Raw genomic sequence first — 18,767 nt, 5'->3', positions numbered from 1 at the left:
TTTAGTAAATTCCTATTTGTGTTTGATAAAAGAAAAGATTTTGAAATAATCATTTTGTTAAAATGACTTGGAGTCATCATTTATCAGTGGAATTATGCTACAGAGCTACTGGAAGACTCAAAACAAAGCTAACAAAGTCATGCAGATGTTGCAAGATGGTTAAATTTAAATTGATTTGTGGTCTACGAGATGTGAAAACAGTTATAAACTATAGGATCAGCTTTCCAAAGATATTGCTAATGTAGATCTAAAGCAACAATATTTTCAGAAGATTACTATTTGTGGCTATCTGCTCACCTGAATAAGACTGCAATTTGGACTCACCTGAGATCTGTGCTTGCTATGGGTACAGAAAAATAGTATCAACTCTTATGGAACACAGAAGACATGAAGGAGGTCTATGGATAGACAGTTAGTAATATGCATGACCCTAACTGCCACAGGAGGGAATATAGTATTTGAATTGGTATGCATGCATATGAACTGAAGTCTTAAATTACTGGAGGCATGTAATTTTTATGGATGGTTCAAGATATGCTTTACAGACTGTTTTGTGATGGAGTCTTCATCTGGATAGAGTCAAGGACCTGATATCATTTCTCTCATATCCATAGTAGAAATAGTGTGCTAGTATGGGAAGGTATCTCTTTAGGTGGATATACCAACCTCTAAGTCTTGTCACATGGAAATTTGACTACTAAAGAGATACAGGATGATATCTTGTACTTCTTTATTATCTGTATGCAGCCACAATTGGCAATTTATATTGCAAGCTGATAAATGCTTGTCCTCACATACCTCACCTGTACAGCAATATCTTGAAGAGGTGACTGTTGTCTGTCTGTATGGAATGTCTAGTATATTCTCTCAACCTGAACTTCATCAAGCCTGTCAAATATTCTTGGTAAATGTGTTGCTGCCCTTCATATTCCTCCTAAATACTGCAGGAATTTCAACTGCAGTATTTAGGAGGAATAATTTTTGTTTTATATTAATTTAAATGTATTGATACTAATACTAAAAGGTTATACTTTCAGCTCTTAATAGCTAAATATTTTGTTCTGTTTCTTTATTGATATTTTCAACTTTGCATTACACAATTTTAGAATCTTAAAAACAGAAATATGTCAACAAAGTACAAATTTGAGACATTTGATTTTATTTTTAACTGTTCTAACAATTAAGGACTGTAATGATAGGAATCTGTAAAATTAAAAAATAATAACTTTTTTATATGTAATGTAATCAGAAAAAGTTTACTTTTATTTAAAATATATTTAAGACTTAAATAATTTTAACATTTAAATTTTGCTACATTCCTTTTGAATGCTCTTCATAAGATTTTTGACAGTATCAATCATTATGACTGCTCTTTTCCACTTTAGAGAAAAATCTTTACTGTCTTTTGCTGTTTGTTCTGTTTTTATAGTTTATTTTTTGCAAGAGATGTTTTGCTGTTTCTATTGGTTGGCATTGTATATGTTTGATGAATTTGTCTCTCTAGGTACTGCTGTTCCAGCCAACTTACTGCAGATTTTGCGAATTATATCGTTGCCAAATCTGGCCAAAACAAAGTATGACTGCCATGATTTCTTAAAAGAGGAAGAAGTTTTATAAAATGTTCATAATATAAATTTCAGCACTAATATTTCTTTTTGTCACAAATGAACTTTTCAATCCACATTGGCAAATTGCTTTCCATACCAGATATTTGAGTCAAACTTTTTGACACTGATTGATGTTTGAGATTCTGGAAGAACATTTTCTTCAAATGTTCTATAATAGCTTGAGTCTGGAAGTGTTGAGAAGTCAACCTTTGCATATGTTTTGTCATCTAAAACCAAACAAGTATTCTTCTTGCCAGTTAAAGAATACAATTTTCAAATTCTAGTTTTAATTACCTTCTTTTGCTTTTCAATCACTTTAGGTATTTTTGTTTTTATATGATCTCATACTTCCATACTGCTTAACCACTCAGCAGTGAGCAACGACTATAGTCATCAAGGGTGATCGTGTGGCAGTGGTGAGGGACGACTATAGTCGTCAAATTCTTTTGGGGTATTGCAAAAAACTAGCTTAAAATTACCGTGAAAAAATTCACATAAAAAATGAATTATGTAACGATAAAAAAAGACTTCTTTACAAGACATAACTGTTTACAAAATATTTTTCCGAAACAGTAATGAGAAAAAAACGCGTGCAAAAATACTTTAAAAATTTTCCACATTTATTCTCCACTACTGGGATAGAACCATACCCAACTAGTCCACTGTTGAAAGTTTAACCCTTTGAACCATAGTTTGATTAGTTTCACATTTTTTTGCAACATCGCTCACTGATATACTGCAATTTTTGGAAATGACTGATTATCTTCTAATTGAGTTGTGAGTCAAGAGCATGATATTTTCAACCAGAACCTTGCTTTCAAGAAATGACATTGTCTTACAATACCAATTTAACACTCCATCCACTGTACTTCAGAAAATTTGTAGCTCTTTTGTTATGAAATGTCTTAATACTTCAGCTGTTTATCAACAATTGCTTTTCAACAGTCTATTTCATTCATTATTTACAGCAATAGCACAGTTACTTTAATAAAACTGATAACAGAATTATTTTTCTAATTATTTGAAATTATTGCTATAGCAACAAACTGAATTATAAATAACTAGCTGTTATCCATGATTTCGCCCGTGGGGGTTTTGCAAGCAAACCCCATTTACATTCACTATTTTGTGAGGTAGCAGAAATTCCTATATTCGAACTAGACTTTAATATTAACATTGTTCGAGAGACGTAACGATTGTTGTTCGTAGCTACCTGAGAAAGTCTCCCATTACATTTTCTCGAAGGCAACATGACGCTTTATCGTGAACTATTAACCTCTGAATATTGCCAGAGATGGCCGAAAAGTGTCAGTCGCCGTTTTAGTCCTTGGAGAGGAAAGAAGTCGTCGCCCATTCCATAGGATAACCTTTATCACCAACCATTTTTTTGTGTTAGTGCACGATGGAGCTTGGATATTTCAACAGGACATTTTGACTGGATATTTCACCCTTGGACAAATCCTGGAAAAGCCTATAAGAAGAACTATTACCTGGTTCTCCGATTTGATACAACTCTGATCGGGATATCTATTACCAAAGGTATTTATCACCACACGAACCTTAAGTGAACTCTCTCTCTCTCCACGACAAAACTTTAGAACCTCTGTATCTTATCCAATTTATTTTTAATTAAATCCTTGTTAAGTGTAAGTGTAGTTCGAGTCTCTTCCACATGCTGATTGGCTGACATTACGAATCCGTCTGTCCACTTACGTGACCGCTCGTGCGATGGTGTGACGTAGTAATTGCCGTCTCGGCTTCTGTGTTCTGATAAACGTGGTGTCAGTCCTGACAGGGCACTAAAGAGGTGCCGACCCGAAAGGTCACAATTTGAACAACCATAGTAATTCTTATATAACACCTACTGCTGAGAATAAAGAGAATTGCTGAGAATCAAACAAACTATTTTCAATTTGATCAACTTTCTGGAACATTTACAGTCATTCTATAATCGAACCAATATGCAATAACAAATTCGAATTTAAAACAGTTCGAACATTTGGTTAAAAAATCAAAATATATGAAAATATTTATAACAATGTCTTAAATGTTAACAGTTTAATACACCTAAGTACTCAATGAAGACTAAACGTAGTTGAAAACAAAAAATCACATCTAAAATAGTACAATAGTAGAAGCCGTTCTTCCGGTTAAGCCTTAATGCTCTCCCTTTCCCCCCACAGGGGAATTTCAAAAAAATCCCTTCTTAGTGTGCGTTTCCATGACGTACCCTAATCATTTACCAAATTTCACCTCTTTAGGTTCAGCAGTTACCCTAGGCGATGATGAATCAATCAGTGAGGACAAGTAATTTTATATATTTAGATAAACAAAAGAGTTAATGTTGCTTGAATTTTACAGATTTCTATTGTTACAGTCCTTACATTTTCATCTAAGTAATTGTATAACTCATGAAATACTGTATTTTATATTTAAAATTATTAATTTTACAAAAATTTAGAAAGCTTGACTAGCTTTATTGTATAAATATTTTAAATTTATTATTAAATGTTAGTTATGCTATATTTATTTAGGTAGGTATTAAAATGATATTTATTTCATTTCAAAATTACTTTTTCAGTTCTTCATCTTTAAATGAAAATGATGAATTTCAAATTGCAGAAAAAATTAAAAAGAAATGTAAGTCTTCCTTGTAAAAAAAATTATATATTGATAGAAAAATCTGATATTGCTTCACAAAAATTTATGAGAGTAGTGTGATTGAATTTACATTTTATGCTATTTAATATATTATAAAATATGTTCATAAAATTATTTTTATATCTATATTAACATATAAAGCAAGAATATTTGTTTGTTTGTTTGCTGGAGGTAATCCCAGAATTTATTGAATCAATTTTTAAAATGCTTTCACTATTGGAAAGTTTATTCCTTTCAGATGAAAATAGGCTATATACTATTTTCATATTAAAAAAGGAAAAGACATGAGAAAGATGTTTTTACTATGGCATTTATCTCAGATCATTGTTTGTATGCTCCATTCAAGGTCAGCCCTCTTCACCACCTGGTAGTCTTTTTTAAACTTATCTTATCCATTTGGTTTCAGTTTTGATTTGTGCAGTTTGGATAGTTGTGTATATACTTTGTTTATATTGTCTTGGTTGTTTGTTTCTTATAATAATAATCTTATGTTATCAGATAGTAATCAGATAATAGAAGAAAAATCTTGTATTTTCTGAATATATAAAAAAAGGTTTTTTAGAAGTTGATCTTAAAAAAAACAGTCAAAATATATTTGCATTAGATGTTAACAACACAAATACTAAATATTAAATAGAGCACAGAACAAAAACTTTTTTAAATAAAATTTCTTCTGACGTTAAATATTCTGAGAATTACATATAAATCCACTAAAAGATCTATATTTTCTATTTGTTTAATCTAAAATTACTATATGTTTTTTACATTATATTCAAGTAACAGTCATTGCAATCATATAATCATTAGTGTTGCAACGAATAGTATATTCGGCCTCAGGCCGAATACCGAATATTCGGCCAGGAGCGTGGTCGAATAGCCGAATATTCAACCAAACTATTTGGCTTGATTAACGCATGTACGAAAATTGGCGCGCAAACCACATTATGGCAAGGACCCTGCTCTCTATTGGCCCACTGTCACTACGCTTCGCCAATCGCGTTAATTCTTGACAGTTCAGACAAGAGTGTCATGGCAGTATGATAAGTGATGATATCAAATCCGGATAACAATGAAATGACCTACATGTGCAAATAACGGAAGAAGAACATGTAAAGTACTATATTATTTTTCCGACTTTTCAAACAATTATCGACACGACTATGTGCTGGAAATAGCCATTCCCTAACGGGTACTTTACGCGGATTCGTGTTAGTGTGCCAGGCCTGGACTTTAAGCATGCACCGAATTAAATAATGACCAAGTTTGTCAATAACAAATCAAATATTTAATAAAAGTTCTAGTAATAAACTATATACAAAATTTAGTAAAATTCAAATAACAATTTATTCAATGAAAGTCAATAAGAATCAACCCGACAAAACTCAAATCAATCTATTTTCTAACTTAATTCTATTCCCCTTTGGAATTCGACAAAATTTCAAAGACTTAATTTATATACAATAATTCTTATGAATTAAAGATCCTAATCGTCACTCAATATACTAGGAACCCTTTTCCTCAACTCTCAAGACTTTCTCTAATCTTCGATCCACAAATCGAATAACTTCAAAAGCGCCTTGGAACTATTTTATCCTATCGGACACCTCTCTTTCATTTGCTGCTACTACGAAGCTCACCAAGCTCGTTGATAACAGAAGCTCACCTTGACCATCTTCACTTGAGATTCGGACTCTATACTGTGAGGTGACGTCACAACTCTGAATGCGATCACTCCCCTCATTTACATACTTATTTGCTAACAAACTTTTCTATTTATCTGGCAGCCTGTTTTCCGACAATACTCGCTAACCTTTTACATTATTCTTTTTGACAATTTTTGGGATGTTTTTATTTTTTAAGGTTTAGCAAGGCCCTAAGTTAGGCTTGTGGGGTCTCCCCCCTTTTCTCAGTGCAGGCTTACTTTTTTTTTCTGCTCGGGAGTGATAGTGTGCACGAGATTTTTCTACAGCACTTTTCTCTCATCAGTGAGTTGGTTTCTCTTCTATTTTTAAGTTTCTAAGGTGAATGGTGAGGAAACCTTCGTCCTAACAGAACATAAGCCCCAAACAAAAGTATAATAAAAAGCAAAAATAAAAGTAAATAAAAAATAATGCTTGGACTTGGTTCCTTACAAACAGAGAAGGACCGCAAAGTGAAAATGTGAAAATAAATATGAAATTGAGTTGATAACATAATCAAACAAGTCGATTATGTTATCAACTCAATAAGCTGCTTCGAGCAAGTCGAGGCAGCTTATTTGCGTGAAATTCGCGGCCGTGAATGCCAAATAATTGTTGTCATAGACTTCAAAAAGCTAAATACTTGTAATGAAAGTCACTTAACGTGCACGAGCGAAAGCCTGGGGTCGTTCGGGCTACTGAGCTGTTTCGAATCTGTGAAATCATAACTGTGACTTTTTCCGACGTCCTATCTGTCTCTTTTTTCCGTTATCACCAGGCTATGAGTCACGTAATTGTAAAATGGGAAATCTATGACGGAAAAGTGACGAATCGAAAGCATTGTGAGGGCGTATTATGATGTATGCATAGGCATACGTGGACTAGGGCGATAGGGGAAAGAGAAAGGGAAGAGCAAAGACGAGCGCTTAAAAAGAAGGATAGGCAGGGTCAGACCCTCAGATGTACGACGATTCTCGAACAAATAGGTGTGTATGTGTGCTGATCTTTGTAATTATAAATTATGAATACAAGTGACTAATATTATGTTCTTTTTTATTTTGTGCATATTATAAGTTATAAATAAATATAAACAAACAACACTACCCGATAACATTACATTTAAATACCAAAATGATTAATTTACTGTGTTTTTGTTATTTTTTACTCCTGTTTTTAGGTATTCGGTATTTGGCCAAATAGTAACCAAATATTCATTTTATCACTAATAATCATATAATGACTTTTCTTAAAATCTGCACTTAATAGACATTGAAAGTTTAATTATGGCAAAATATTATGCAATTTTCAGTTATGATACTTCTATTTAATGTGTCATATTGAGAGTTAATGAGTATTGAATAGCTGAAAAAAATGTATATTGATGATGATTGATCTTTTATGAAATATAAAGTTCCATATATTAATTTGTCTAGATCAGTTAAGATTTGTAAATCCTGAATGCTAATCTTTCCAGAACACAGCTTTTTAAATATCACTACATCTAGGATTATAGAATTTGGCAAGATATATAAATCCTTTAATCCTGAATGGAGTAAGTTGTTATGTATTATAGAGTTATTGATGAAAATTTAACATATTATTTTATTTTTAAACAAAAATTACTACAAATTTTATTACAAATATATTCATTGAATGGTTGTGATTGATTAAATTTATATTTTCTGCTATGTAACATATTTTGCAGGATATATTAAAAATTTAAAGATGCAAAATATTTTTGCATCTTAAAATTTCCTGTAAACATTTGATAAAGTAATTGTTTAAATTAGCAGATACAAATAATATTTTATTATTATTAAGATTTTTGCAAAATTGTATTCAGTTAAATAAGAATTTAGAGGTAAGTGTATCTATTTAATAATTATTATTTATGTAATAATTAAATTATTCAAATATTATCAACATAAAATGAATTTATAGATAATAAGGGCTTATTAGAATTAAAGTATAATTTATACACTTTTTTTTATTCTAGTGGCTAAAGAAAGGAGAGAGAAAGATTCAGTTTTGTTTGGAGAATTGCACAAAAAACTTCAAACAAGTGTAAGAATTCATTTTTTTTTTCTTTAACTTAGTTTTCTTAAAAGTTTTTTAATGAAAATAAAAAATTAAACAAATTGTATTAAAGAAATAGAAGATATTTAGATATATTTATTAAAATGCATTACTTTTATTTATGGTAATAATAAAATTTGTAATATTTCGATTTATTTTTAAACAAGCATGAATTTCTGTTATGCAAAAGCTCATGTGGATTATAAATTAATATTTTATTAATAAATAGGATATATAGGTACAATTATTATGTTTGTTTTTACTAAGTTTTATCTCAAATTATTTGATTTATATGATGATAGAATTTTATTTTTAAAAACATAAAATGAAAGATTTTCAATAAAGCAGGTTTGCCTGGTATTTCAAATAATTAGGTTAATATATGTTTTTTTAGTTAGTTATAATTTGCATTTTAAGATGTATAGCTTTAATTGGTAAAAACAGTGAAAAAGAATCCTCACATTTTGATAAGATTGATTTAACTTTCTAGTCATTGATAGAAATGTGAAAATAGATTTACAAAAATGTTCAAATCCTATAGTTTTCATTTAATCATTTATTGGAACTTATCTGGTTTACAAAACATCAGTTTTTGTACTACAAATATAAGCTTAATGTTAGCTTTCTACAGCCAGATTTATTATACTATTAAGAATACAGATATGAGCAATAGACAGCTTGTATATTTGTACAGTGGTACCTCAGGATACGAAATTAATTCGTTCCGAAACTAAGATTATATCATGAAAATGTCATAAGGTGAATCATTTTTTTCCATACAATTACATGTAAAACCAAATAATCCATTTCGACATGAAAAACACACACAAATTAAAGCTAAGTAGTACATTAAAAAAATAATAACTTTAGTAAAGAAAACACTGAAAAATGCATTTTGTAGTTGTAAATGTATAAATAACCATAATAGAATAATAATTGATTTTAAAAAATGTAGTTTTATTTGCACTTTACCTTTGAGGATAGACGACGGTGGAGGTGTAAACTGGTGGCGGAAGAGAGGGAGAAGGGAAATGATACTAAAACTTAACTTACATAACATAATGTAACAATAATTTAAAAATAACTTAGAAAAGATAAAAAAAAAATTAGTGTTGTTTTATATATATATTTTTTAATTTTTATGCACTGCTTTTTGCTTTCTTTCCTTCACTTCCACCAGCACTTTCACTGGATAGAGGTCACTTGGTAAAATATCTATCTAAAGAGGTTTGGCTTTGCCTACTTTTTTAAATGTTTCTAAAATGAATTAGGCAAATGTCATTACTCTGAACAGCAATATGGCCAGTGTGAACCTTTTCGGGATGTTTCTTTTCAATAAAATCAGTCACTTTCTGATAATACCTCAAGATTTCCTTTATCGAGCGAGATCCTTCCATGATGAGCAAACACGTGGACTGAGACCAATGAACAGAAGTGAATAAAACAATTGTGCTGCAAACTAATGTAATGTCGTATGGTGAGTTTTTATTTGTATCGTGGAGCAAAAATATGTTCGAATTTCGTGTCGTATCCTGAAAATTTCGTATGCTTGGGGTGTTCGTATCCTGAGGTACCACTGTTGTTTAATACAGACAGGTAGTGTGCTCTAGTGTCAGTTTTTATACTTATTTATTTCATAAAAACTAAATATAGCTGATCTAGAAATGCCAAATTTCAAGTATAACAGTAAAACTACTACGGTTATGTTTTGCTCTAATTTTTATATGAAAGTTGAGATAAATGATGGGGGATTTTGTAATTTAAAACTGTGTAAAGTTTAAGAATTCTTATAAATTTCTCAAAAACTAGATAATGCTTTCGACTCAATGTGAGTAAACAAATAAAACATCTTAAAAATTATTATTTCTGGTTGTGGGACAGTTTTATCAGGTCTAGACTTTATAGGTTGAACCAAGATATTTAAAATATGTTAATACTTTATCATAATGTAATAAATATTATTATAACTTTGAAATACATGATATCTGGTTTAAAATGTAAATGAAACAGTTATTATAAAATATAAATTGTTAGATATTTATTTACAGTATATTATAATTTATAGGCTGTACTGAAGAATCGTTGTGCTGTTTTATCTCTCCTTTTGAATCTTAGTAACACAAAAAATGATGGCTCTGCAAAGGTATAAATTTCATTGCTTAATACTTAATGTTAAAATCAATAAATATATTTATACAAACATTTTTATTTATTATTAGTTTTTCTGTTAATTATATTAAATATTATCAAATAAATTATTAAATATGAATTTACTATTATTATTAATTCATACTTTTTGATTTATTAAATATGTCTTTAGAAGAAAATGCATTTGTTTTATATAAATCAGTAATGTGATTGATGTGATTTACATATAATTAAATATAAGCATATGTAATGTATATAAGCATAAATATGACATTACGACCCTATATACCCAGGATGGCCAAGTTCCTTGATAAACCGAGCCATTTTTCAAAATTTGAAATTTTTCGTGAGCCGCAATTAAATACGTATTAAAAAGGTATCAAAAAATTCCAGATTACCAATTAAATCCGTAGCAAGAGTGATACAGATTGTTTCCTCCAGAACACAATGTCAACTGTCCATTGCAATGACAGTTTACAAATTCACTATCGGTCTGGAGTCAGTCGATAACGGACGATTACGCCACTGTTTATGTTCGTTCGCGCAGTTTTCGATGAGTCATATCATTCTTAACTTGGACGGAAATGAAATTTGTTACAACGTTGCACTTAGTCTTTTATATTTGTTGTTAGTAATTTAAAAGACATTTTGAAACACATACAGAACGATAATAATTTTTTAAAATATAATAACACAAAAATGAAAACGGAACTCGAGTACATTTATCGGGAGCCACAAATAATCCTTCAAAGAGCCGCAGGTTGGCCACCCCTGCTATAGACCATGGTTCTCAAAGTGTGCCCTAGAAGATTTCCAGGTGCACCCTATGGTATTCCAAAGAAATATGTGCCCAGATATAAAAATAAATATAGTTATTCTATTATACCATTTCATTATGGAAATACTGCTCTTTTTGTTAACATATCATTATATGATATTATCTATATACATATAAGCCATTGATCCCTCTGTTTGTATAACTGTCACAGAATGCCTAGAACGCCCTCTAAGGGCGGCCCTAGCGATGATTTTCAGCTATTATTTAAATTAACAGTATATTATTATTTTTATATGTAATAGAAATTTATTATTATTGATGTGAATTTATTATTTATACCACGGAATAACATCGCTACTGCTAGAATGCTTACTAGGAGGAGTCCTGGGCTATCTTGCTTTTAGATAAATACATCCAAATAAAATGGATAGATTTCTCAAAAAGAAGTGTGATATTGAAGAATCCGATTCAAGAAGTGAACAAAAGTTAAGTTCAAGTAAGAAAGCAAAATCGCGGCCTACTTGCAAATATAATGAAAGTTATTTAAGCTTTGGTTTCACTTGGACCAGAAGTGAAGATCATCCTTTACTGCTGTGTTTAGTATGTGGATGTAAAATGGCAAATGAATCATTGCTTCCTAGTAATTGAGTAAACATTTTAAAACTATACACTCTTAAAAAAACTTACAGATTTATCTTGTAAATCAGAGATTGTCTGAACTGCAAACAAAAGCAGCAAATTTTTTAAAAAGTATAATGACTGTTTCTGATAAAGCTCAAATCGCTTCTTATCAAGTCTCAGAACTGAAGCAAAAAATATGAAAGCTCATACTTTAGGTGCGTCACTTATTTTGCCTGCATGCAAAAAAATGGTCATGACAATGCTGGGAAATGAAGCAGCAATGAAAATAAGCAAGATTCTTCTGTCCAAAATACAGTTCACAGGCATATTATAGAAATGTCTTCTGATATTGAGAAAATGTATGCAGTAATAAGCTTCAGTATTCAAATTTTGCATTGCAAGTTGATGAGTCAATAGACATTACCAACACGGTGCAACTCTTAGCATTCGTCTGTTTTATTAATGAAGATCAAATAGTAAATCAGTTTCTTTTTTGCATAAAAGTAAGTGTGTCTACAAAAGGTGAAGACATTTTTAACATTTTGAATAATTATCTTGATAAATGGTAGTTAACATGGAAGTCGTGTGTAAGCATTTGTACAGATGGTGCCCTTTCCATGGTAGGTTGTGTTAAGGGTCTTACATCTTTTGTAAAAAAAAAAACAAAATGAGAATGTTATCGTAACTCACTGCTTTCTTCGTAGAGAGGTCTTGATGGCAAAAACATTGAGAGAAAAATTAAGAGAAGTTTTAGATCAAATTGTTTAGATGGTAAACTTTATTAAAAGAAGACCTGTCAAATCATGTTTATTCAAAAAGCCTTGTATCAATATGTATTCACAACACAGATGGCTGCTTTTACACTGAGGTGAGCTTGTTGTCAAGGGGAAAAGTACTTACTTGTGTACACAAGCTATGGCAAGAACTTCTTGCATTTTTTGAAGAGATGAAACAGTTACATTTTTGTAACCTCATTTGGTGCAAATTTTGGATTTCCAGGTTACAGTGTTTGGCTGATATATTTCAGCAGCTCAATATTTTGAATACTAGCATGCAAGGGAAAGAAGAAAATATTCTCACATCCACTGACAAAATGAAAGCATTTCAGAGAAAACTACAGATTTGGAAAAGAAAGGCTGTTGAAGGTAGTTTGGAAATACAGTAGAGCATCGTTTATCTGAAAGCCGGTTAACCGAAAGCATTTCAGTCGGCAAATTTAAATTTTTGCTAGTGCTGTGACACTGCAATCTTTGGCTATATCTTGGGCTACTCCAAAATTTTTTTTTTTGGTGTGTGTGTTTTAGCTGGCAGCCCTGGCATTTTTGTGTGGTGTTTTTCTGAGGACTGTGTGTCGTGCTGAATCAAACATTTTTGATATTAGATCAACTTCTAAAGTGTATATTTTTTTGGTTTTTATATTTTTCAATATATTTATTTTGTTTGTAAAAAATAAAGAAATAATTTTTAACGATACAATAGCCACGATTATTATTTAAAAAGTTTATGTTAGACTTAACATCGACGAAAACTCAATGCGAAGCGACACATAACGGAGACAAATTTCAACATGGGATAGGTTAATATATTTTTTCGTACATAATCGATTATCCGAAAAATAAGTTATCCGAACAACCCAAGTCCCCAATTGATTCAGATAAATAACGCTATACTGTATTTCCATTGGTAAATAACATTTGCATAAATGAAACACTTCCAATAATAGTTAAACATTTAATAAATTTAGAAGAAAAATTGGGTTCTTATTTTCCATCACTTAACACTGAACAATATGATTGGATTAGAAACCCATTCAGGGTAGCTTCAAGTGATTTTAGTTTAACATTATCAGAAGAAGAAGAACTGGCAGCTATATCCACTGATTGTGGATTGATAATTAAACATAAGGAATTGTCTCTTGAAGCCTTTTGGATTTCTATAAAAGAATATATGGCAATATCTAAAAAAGTTTTGAACATTTTACTACAATTTTCAACATCCTATTTAGGTGAATTAGGATTTTCTACCCTCAACACAATTAAGAGTAAAAAGACAGGAAATCTTCAATGTATTGACGATTTGATGAAATGAGAGTTTGCGTTTCAAATATATGTCCAAACATTGAAGAAATTGCTAGGACACATCAGGATCATGTTTCTCATAAACACAAGAATGAAAAAACTTAACACATTCGTGCCAGGACCTGCCAAATTTACTAAATCTTACTAAGAATGAATCTATATAAAATAATAACTTTTTTGTTATTTTTTTAAAATTTTTTAGTCCCTTTATTTATGAATTCTAAAAAGCATAACTTAAAAAATGTAAAATAAAAATGTTTATTAATGTGAGAATAAACTTAATTTTGTCATATTTATTTTGTTTAATTACCATAAAGCACGTTTGGACTTTATATATTTTTTCTTTAATATTTGATTTAATTATTATAACATATTTCTTAGAAATTTGTATACAGTGCACCTACAACTCTTGTAGGATTTTAAATGCACCCCAACTTCAAAAAGTTAGAGAACCACTGCTATAGACACATGACACACATGAACTGGCACTCTCGCTCATGTAACATCCCTTGACCCATTTCACCATTGGTCCAGTCTGTGACAAATATAATTAAAGATTATTAATAATTGAATTTCAGACTTTTTTAATTATTATATGTTATTGCATGCATTTTTTAGTATACTTTTGTATACATCTTTTATTTCTTTTTCCTTACATAAACTTTACATTTATAGATTACAAAACAAATGTGACTAAGATGAGGAAAATTATTCTTAAAAAGTTAGCATGAAATATAAGTTTATAGCTGTATAGATCCGTATTAGAATTTTATTCATACAGTAATTTTTAAGAGCAACTTGAAACAAGACAATTTAGTATAATAGATTAGATATTGCAGTGTTATGCTATATAACAAATCAGTTTAATTAATGTTGATTAATAACGAACATAAAATAATGTTAGGTAATTATTTCTAACAGAAATAATTTTTATAGTCTGAAAGCTTGTCTGAAATTCAATAATTTCAGACAAGCTTTCAGACTATACTAATTATAAAAAATATCTGATAAATAGATTCTACATTGAAGTCAAAAGTTTTTATCACAAAGTAATTGCAGCTCAGCTGTTTTCTTTACAATTGATATTTCTAAGATTGATCTGTCTGAGAACATATACAGAGGGCAGTAAAAACCAATAATAATTTAGATATTGGTAAAATACTAGAAAAAAATTCATACTTGTATATCAGACAACAAAAATTCATTCTGATGAATAAGAAAAATATTCAGCAGTATAAAAACTTATAATTAGCATTTGCCCAATTTGAGTAGTTGATTCCTGATTAATCTGTGAACACAAGATAACTTTTTACACCATAATAATTAGAATACAGTCGACCTCTCTATAACACTATTGATAATTCCATTTTATATGAATTCCATGTTGTACGAGTCATTTAGATTTTACAAATACGTGAGCTGGGCTGTGAACGGCTCACATATTTGTAAGGTTGACTGTAATTTATTGTCCCATAATAAAAAAAAAAGTAATTTGTAACCATTCATCTTTTATAAATACTTTAAATTTCTGAAAATTTTCATTATAAAACAATAATAATTAAAAATTATTGACAAGTAATTTGCAAAATTATTTTTCAGTAAGTTCTTTTATTGATTAATAAAAACTTAACAATTTATCTGTTGATTATCTATTGGATTATATTTCAGGCTAATAACTAATTAGATACAAATAAATTTGATTAGAGATAGATGGCTTAACTGCCTACCTCTTGATAAATTTAATAATTAAAATTAAATTTATTTGAATTTTAGAATAGTTTGAAAGAAAAGAAATGGCCTGGAGTTGGACTCAAACCTGCAGCTCCAGTTTGCTTTTATTTCTAATCATTAAATTAACCTTGTTACAACCTAGTAAATAATCCAGATTTTTGTTTGACATATCTAGTAGAATTGTGTTGTTCTAAGTAATTTAATGTTAAATATATAAATTTTTGATAATAGAATTATAACTATAAGAGAGGTATATTTAATATTAAATGAAAAATTATTCTAATGAGCCATCTAGAAAGTTCATAGCAATTTGGAGCTGCTGTTGGACAATCTGCATTTTTGTACCCTAGCAATTGTTTTATTAATAAAATTTTGGTGTGTTACCATATTTACTCTCATATAAGACAAGGTTTTTATTCATTTTTCACTGCTTCAAAAACTAGATTGTCCTATATGTGCTAGTAAAGGATTTTTTTGTGTTTTTTGCAATAATTATTGTGAACCGTATATTCACATTTTTTACCAGAGGTTCACCCTCTTGTGTTTAAAAACAAAAGTATTTTATCTGGGTCATTCGAATCATTCTTGTGTATTGTCAGGAGTAAAGATGAAACAGCAATAGGAAAACAAAGCTTTTGAATTGAATTCCAAATTGAAATTCCAAAATTACACAGGAGCTCGATATAAGTTTTAATCCATACCCACGTGAAAACAGATGATTATTCAGAAATCAGAATTTGGAGAAACTCATAAGTGTAATCAATGGAGAGTGGATTCGACTGCTAAGAATTAGCCAAAAGGTTCTTGTCCAGCTTTACATTAACAAATTATGTTGTAGATTTTACAAGATTTTTCCTTAAGTTGAAAATGCCAGTAATTTTTGTGGGACAATGTATGCATTTACATGCATTTGATGTTTGATATTTTATTTGTGATTAAACAAATTAATTAGATTTATTAATACAATTCTAATTTTATCTTTATTTTGATCTTTAAAGTTACACTTTGTTCTATCAAGTAAATACGATAATTTCAAATAGATGTTGAATGTGGTAACAATGCTAAGTTCTTTTAAACTATTAGAAATACAAACATTCAAAAATTAATGGAAAATGGATTACTTTGAAGAGTGACATGCCATGTTATATGAGTTTTAAAAAGAGAAGTAATGTGGCAGAAGCAATGAGTATTTGTAGTGTCTACAGAAAAGATGTTTTTTTATTTAATGCTTGAAAATAATTTGCTAGATAGTTAGGAAATCGTTTGCTAGATTTAAACAGAGAAATTTTTCTCTTAAAAGAGATTAACTCTGTTCAGATGCATACCTTCAACTATATTCAACAATCTCATTCTTGTGGAAATGGGGAGTAATCCAAGATAGACTGTGGAGGAGATTGCAGCAATACTTGGGATTCCAAAATCAGTAGCTTTTGACCACATCAGAAGAATCAACATATTTAGCAAATATGACTTATGAATGCCCCCACACAGAGAAAAATTTGTTAGAGTATCTGCATGTGTTTCTCTATGTGGAAAGCAAAAGAATAGCCGAATGGAAAATGCCTGTTACTAATCTTCACAGCAATATGAAAAGATGATGATGGTTTGATTCTTGCAGTGTATTCTGTATAACAATGAAGTCTTCATTAAATCAAAAGAAGATAATGTCTGCTAGGATCAGAAACTTAATGTAACCATTACTACAGAGAAATATTGCAATAATTGGGTAAACTGAAAGTTGCCATTGATCAGAACTGGCAAGAAGATGCAGTGTAGTGTTCCATCACAATAATGCCAGACTGCACTCAGTAATATTCACTCAGCAGAATAACTTCTGCTGAGTGAATATTACTTCTGTGAGTTTAACTGGGAAATTCTAACACACTATATTCTCCAGACATGGTCTCATCAGACTGTTACCTTTTCGGATTGCTGCAAAATTTGCTTATCGATAAGAACTTTTGATGATGTAGAACAACACCTGAGTCATTTTTTTTACTCAAATAATAAATCTTTTTATAAAAATGGTATTTATAAATTGATTATGAGATGTGATAAGGTGATTCAACAAAATGAAAACTATGTTATGGATTAAAATAAATCTCAGTCAAAAATATTTCATGTTAAAGTTTATTTTAAAAAACATAATCTTTCTGGGTGGCCCTATAAATGTAATAAATATTATAATAAAATTTCTTATAAAAAATAATTATTAACAAAATATGTATTTGTAATTAACAAAATAATATAATGTTGTATTTACAGTATTAATAATGTAATATAATGTAAAATGATTAAAGTATTAATATTTACAATATTTCTGCACATATTTTTCACACTTTTTTACCATTAAATTAAAATAAAATAAATGAACCATAAAATAATTTATGTAGTTTTGAAGGTAGACTATATCAGTATTTATTCTTGCAAGAAATCTTGATTAATTGATAGAAGTTGTGATTTTATAAGATAGTTTAATATTTTAAAATATTAAACTTTTAATCATTAAACTAATATTAAACTTTTCATACATATTCTGAATATTTTTAATTCCCACATCAAACAGTATGCAGCTGCTTTTGATACATGTCTGTAAAGATGTTTTCCTCTTCATAAATCTGCTGACCCATCCTTGATTAATCTTAAACTCAAGGGAAGAAATATTTGTGTCTGAGCAATATTGTGAGCCTATGGTTGCAATATATCACGTGTTTTAGAGCTGTTATTGCACATTTCTTCAATATACTATAACAATTCTTCCTCAAGTTGGGGATACTTTCCAGTCTTAAGATCACAAAATGCTCTTACATTGGACTTTGCATTGCTTGGAGCTGCTTTTCGTTTATGCTAGTCACAAACAAGTCCCTCACTGACACCAAATTGTTTTTTCCGCAAAGCAGATTATTTTAATTTTTACTGTGCAGCAAAATTGTTATTTTTTCTTGCCATCTCACAAAGTTGCAGTTAACTCTACTCAGTATGACACTGAGGAACCTACTGAGGAAGTGCTATAAAGCAATCACACTTAACAACTGTCTTTATTCCCCAACATCATTGTTTCCAGCAAGTACAAAGATACTGTACTGTTAAGCCAATACAAGGGAATAAGGGTAAACAAAGTGTGTATATACCAGGGGGGGGCAAGCAAGAGTTCAGTGGGAGCCAAAATGTAGGTTTTGCAAATTGCATGGGAGCTGCAATTCTGTACTTTTTTTATTCTGTACTGCAATTTTATCATATAATATAAATATAATATAAAACAAATATTGAATTTTTTTAATAAACATATTTTCACAAAATTGTAGAAATAAAATTGTAAAAATAATAATAAAAAGCAGTAATTAACACTTTCAGCAAGAGGTGCATTTGCCCATGTCTGGTATATACC

The 18,767-nt window shown here is 29.9% G+C and overlaps 1 protein-coding gene across 1 annotated transcript in view; it reads left to right on the top strand.

The window, feature by feature from the left end:
* Positions 1-18,767, top strand: part of LOC111627100 (gamma-tubulin complex component 3 homolog) — a 56,936-nt gene that overhangs the window by 22,680 nt on the left and 15,489 nt on the right. The window contains exons 3-5 of the mRNA XM_023370655.1: positions 4,189-4,247; positions 7,944-8,011; positions 10,089-10,166. Of these exons, the coding sequence (XP_023226423.1) occupies positions 4,189-4,247; positions 7,944-8,011; positions 10,089-10,166 (205 nt within the window). The remainder of the gene's footprint in view (positions 1-4,188; positions 4,248-7,943; positions 8,012-10,088; positions 10,167-18,767) is intronic.

This window comes from Centruroides sculpturatus, unplaced genomic scaffold (genome assembly GCF_000671375.1).
Source record: "Centruroides sculpturatus isolate CEXI.00-Female unplaced genomic scaffold, Cexi_2.0 scaffold334, whole genome shotgun sequence".
In the NCBI taxonomy this organism is placed as follows: Eukaryota; Metazoa; Arthropoda; class Arachnida; order Scorpiones; family Buthidae; genus Centruroides; species Centruroides sculpturatus.
Note: the sequence above shows the minus strand (reverse complement) of the source record. Positions and strands in the feature narration are given on the sequence as shown.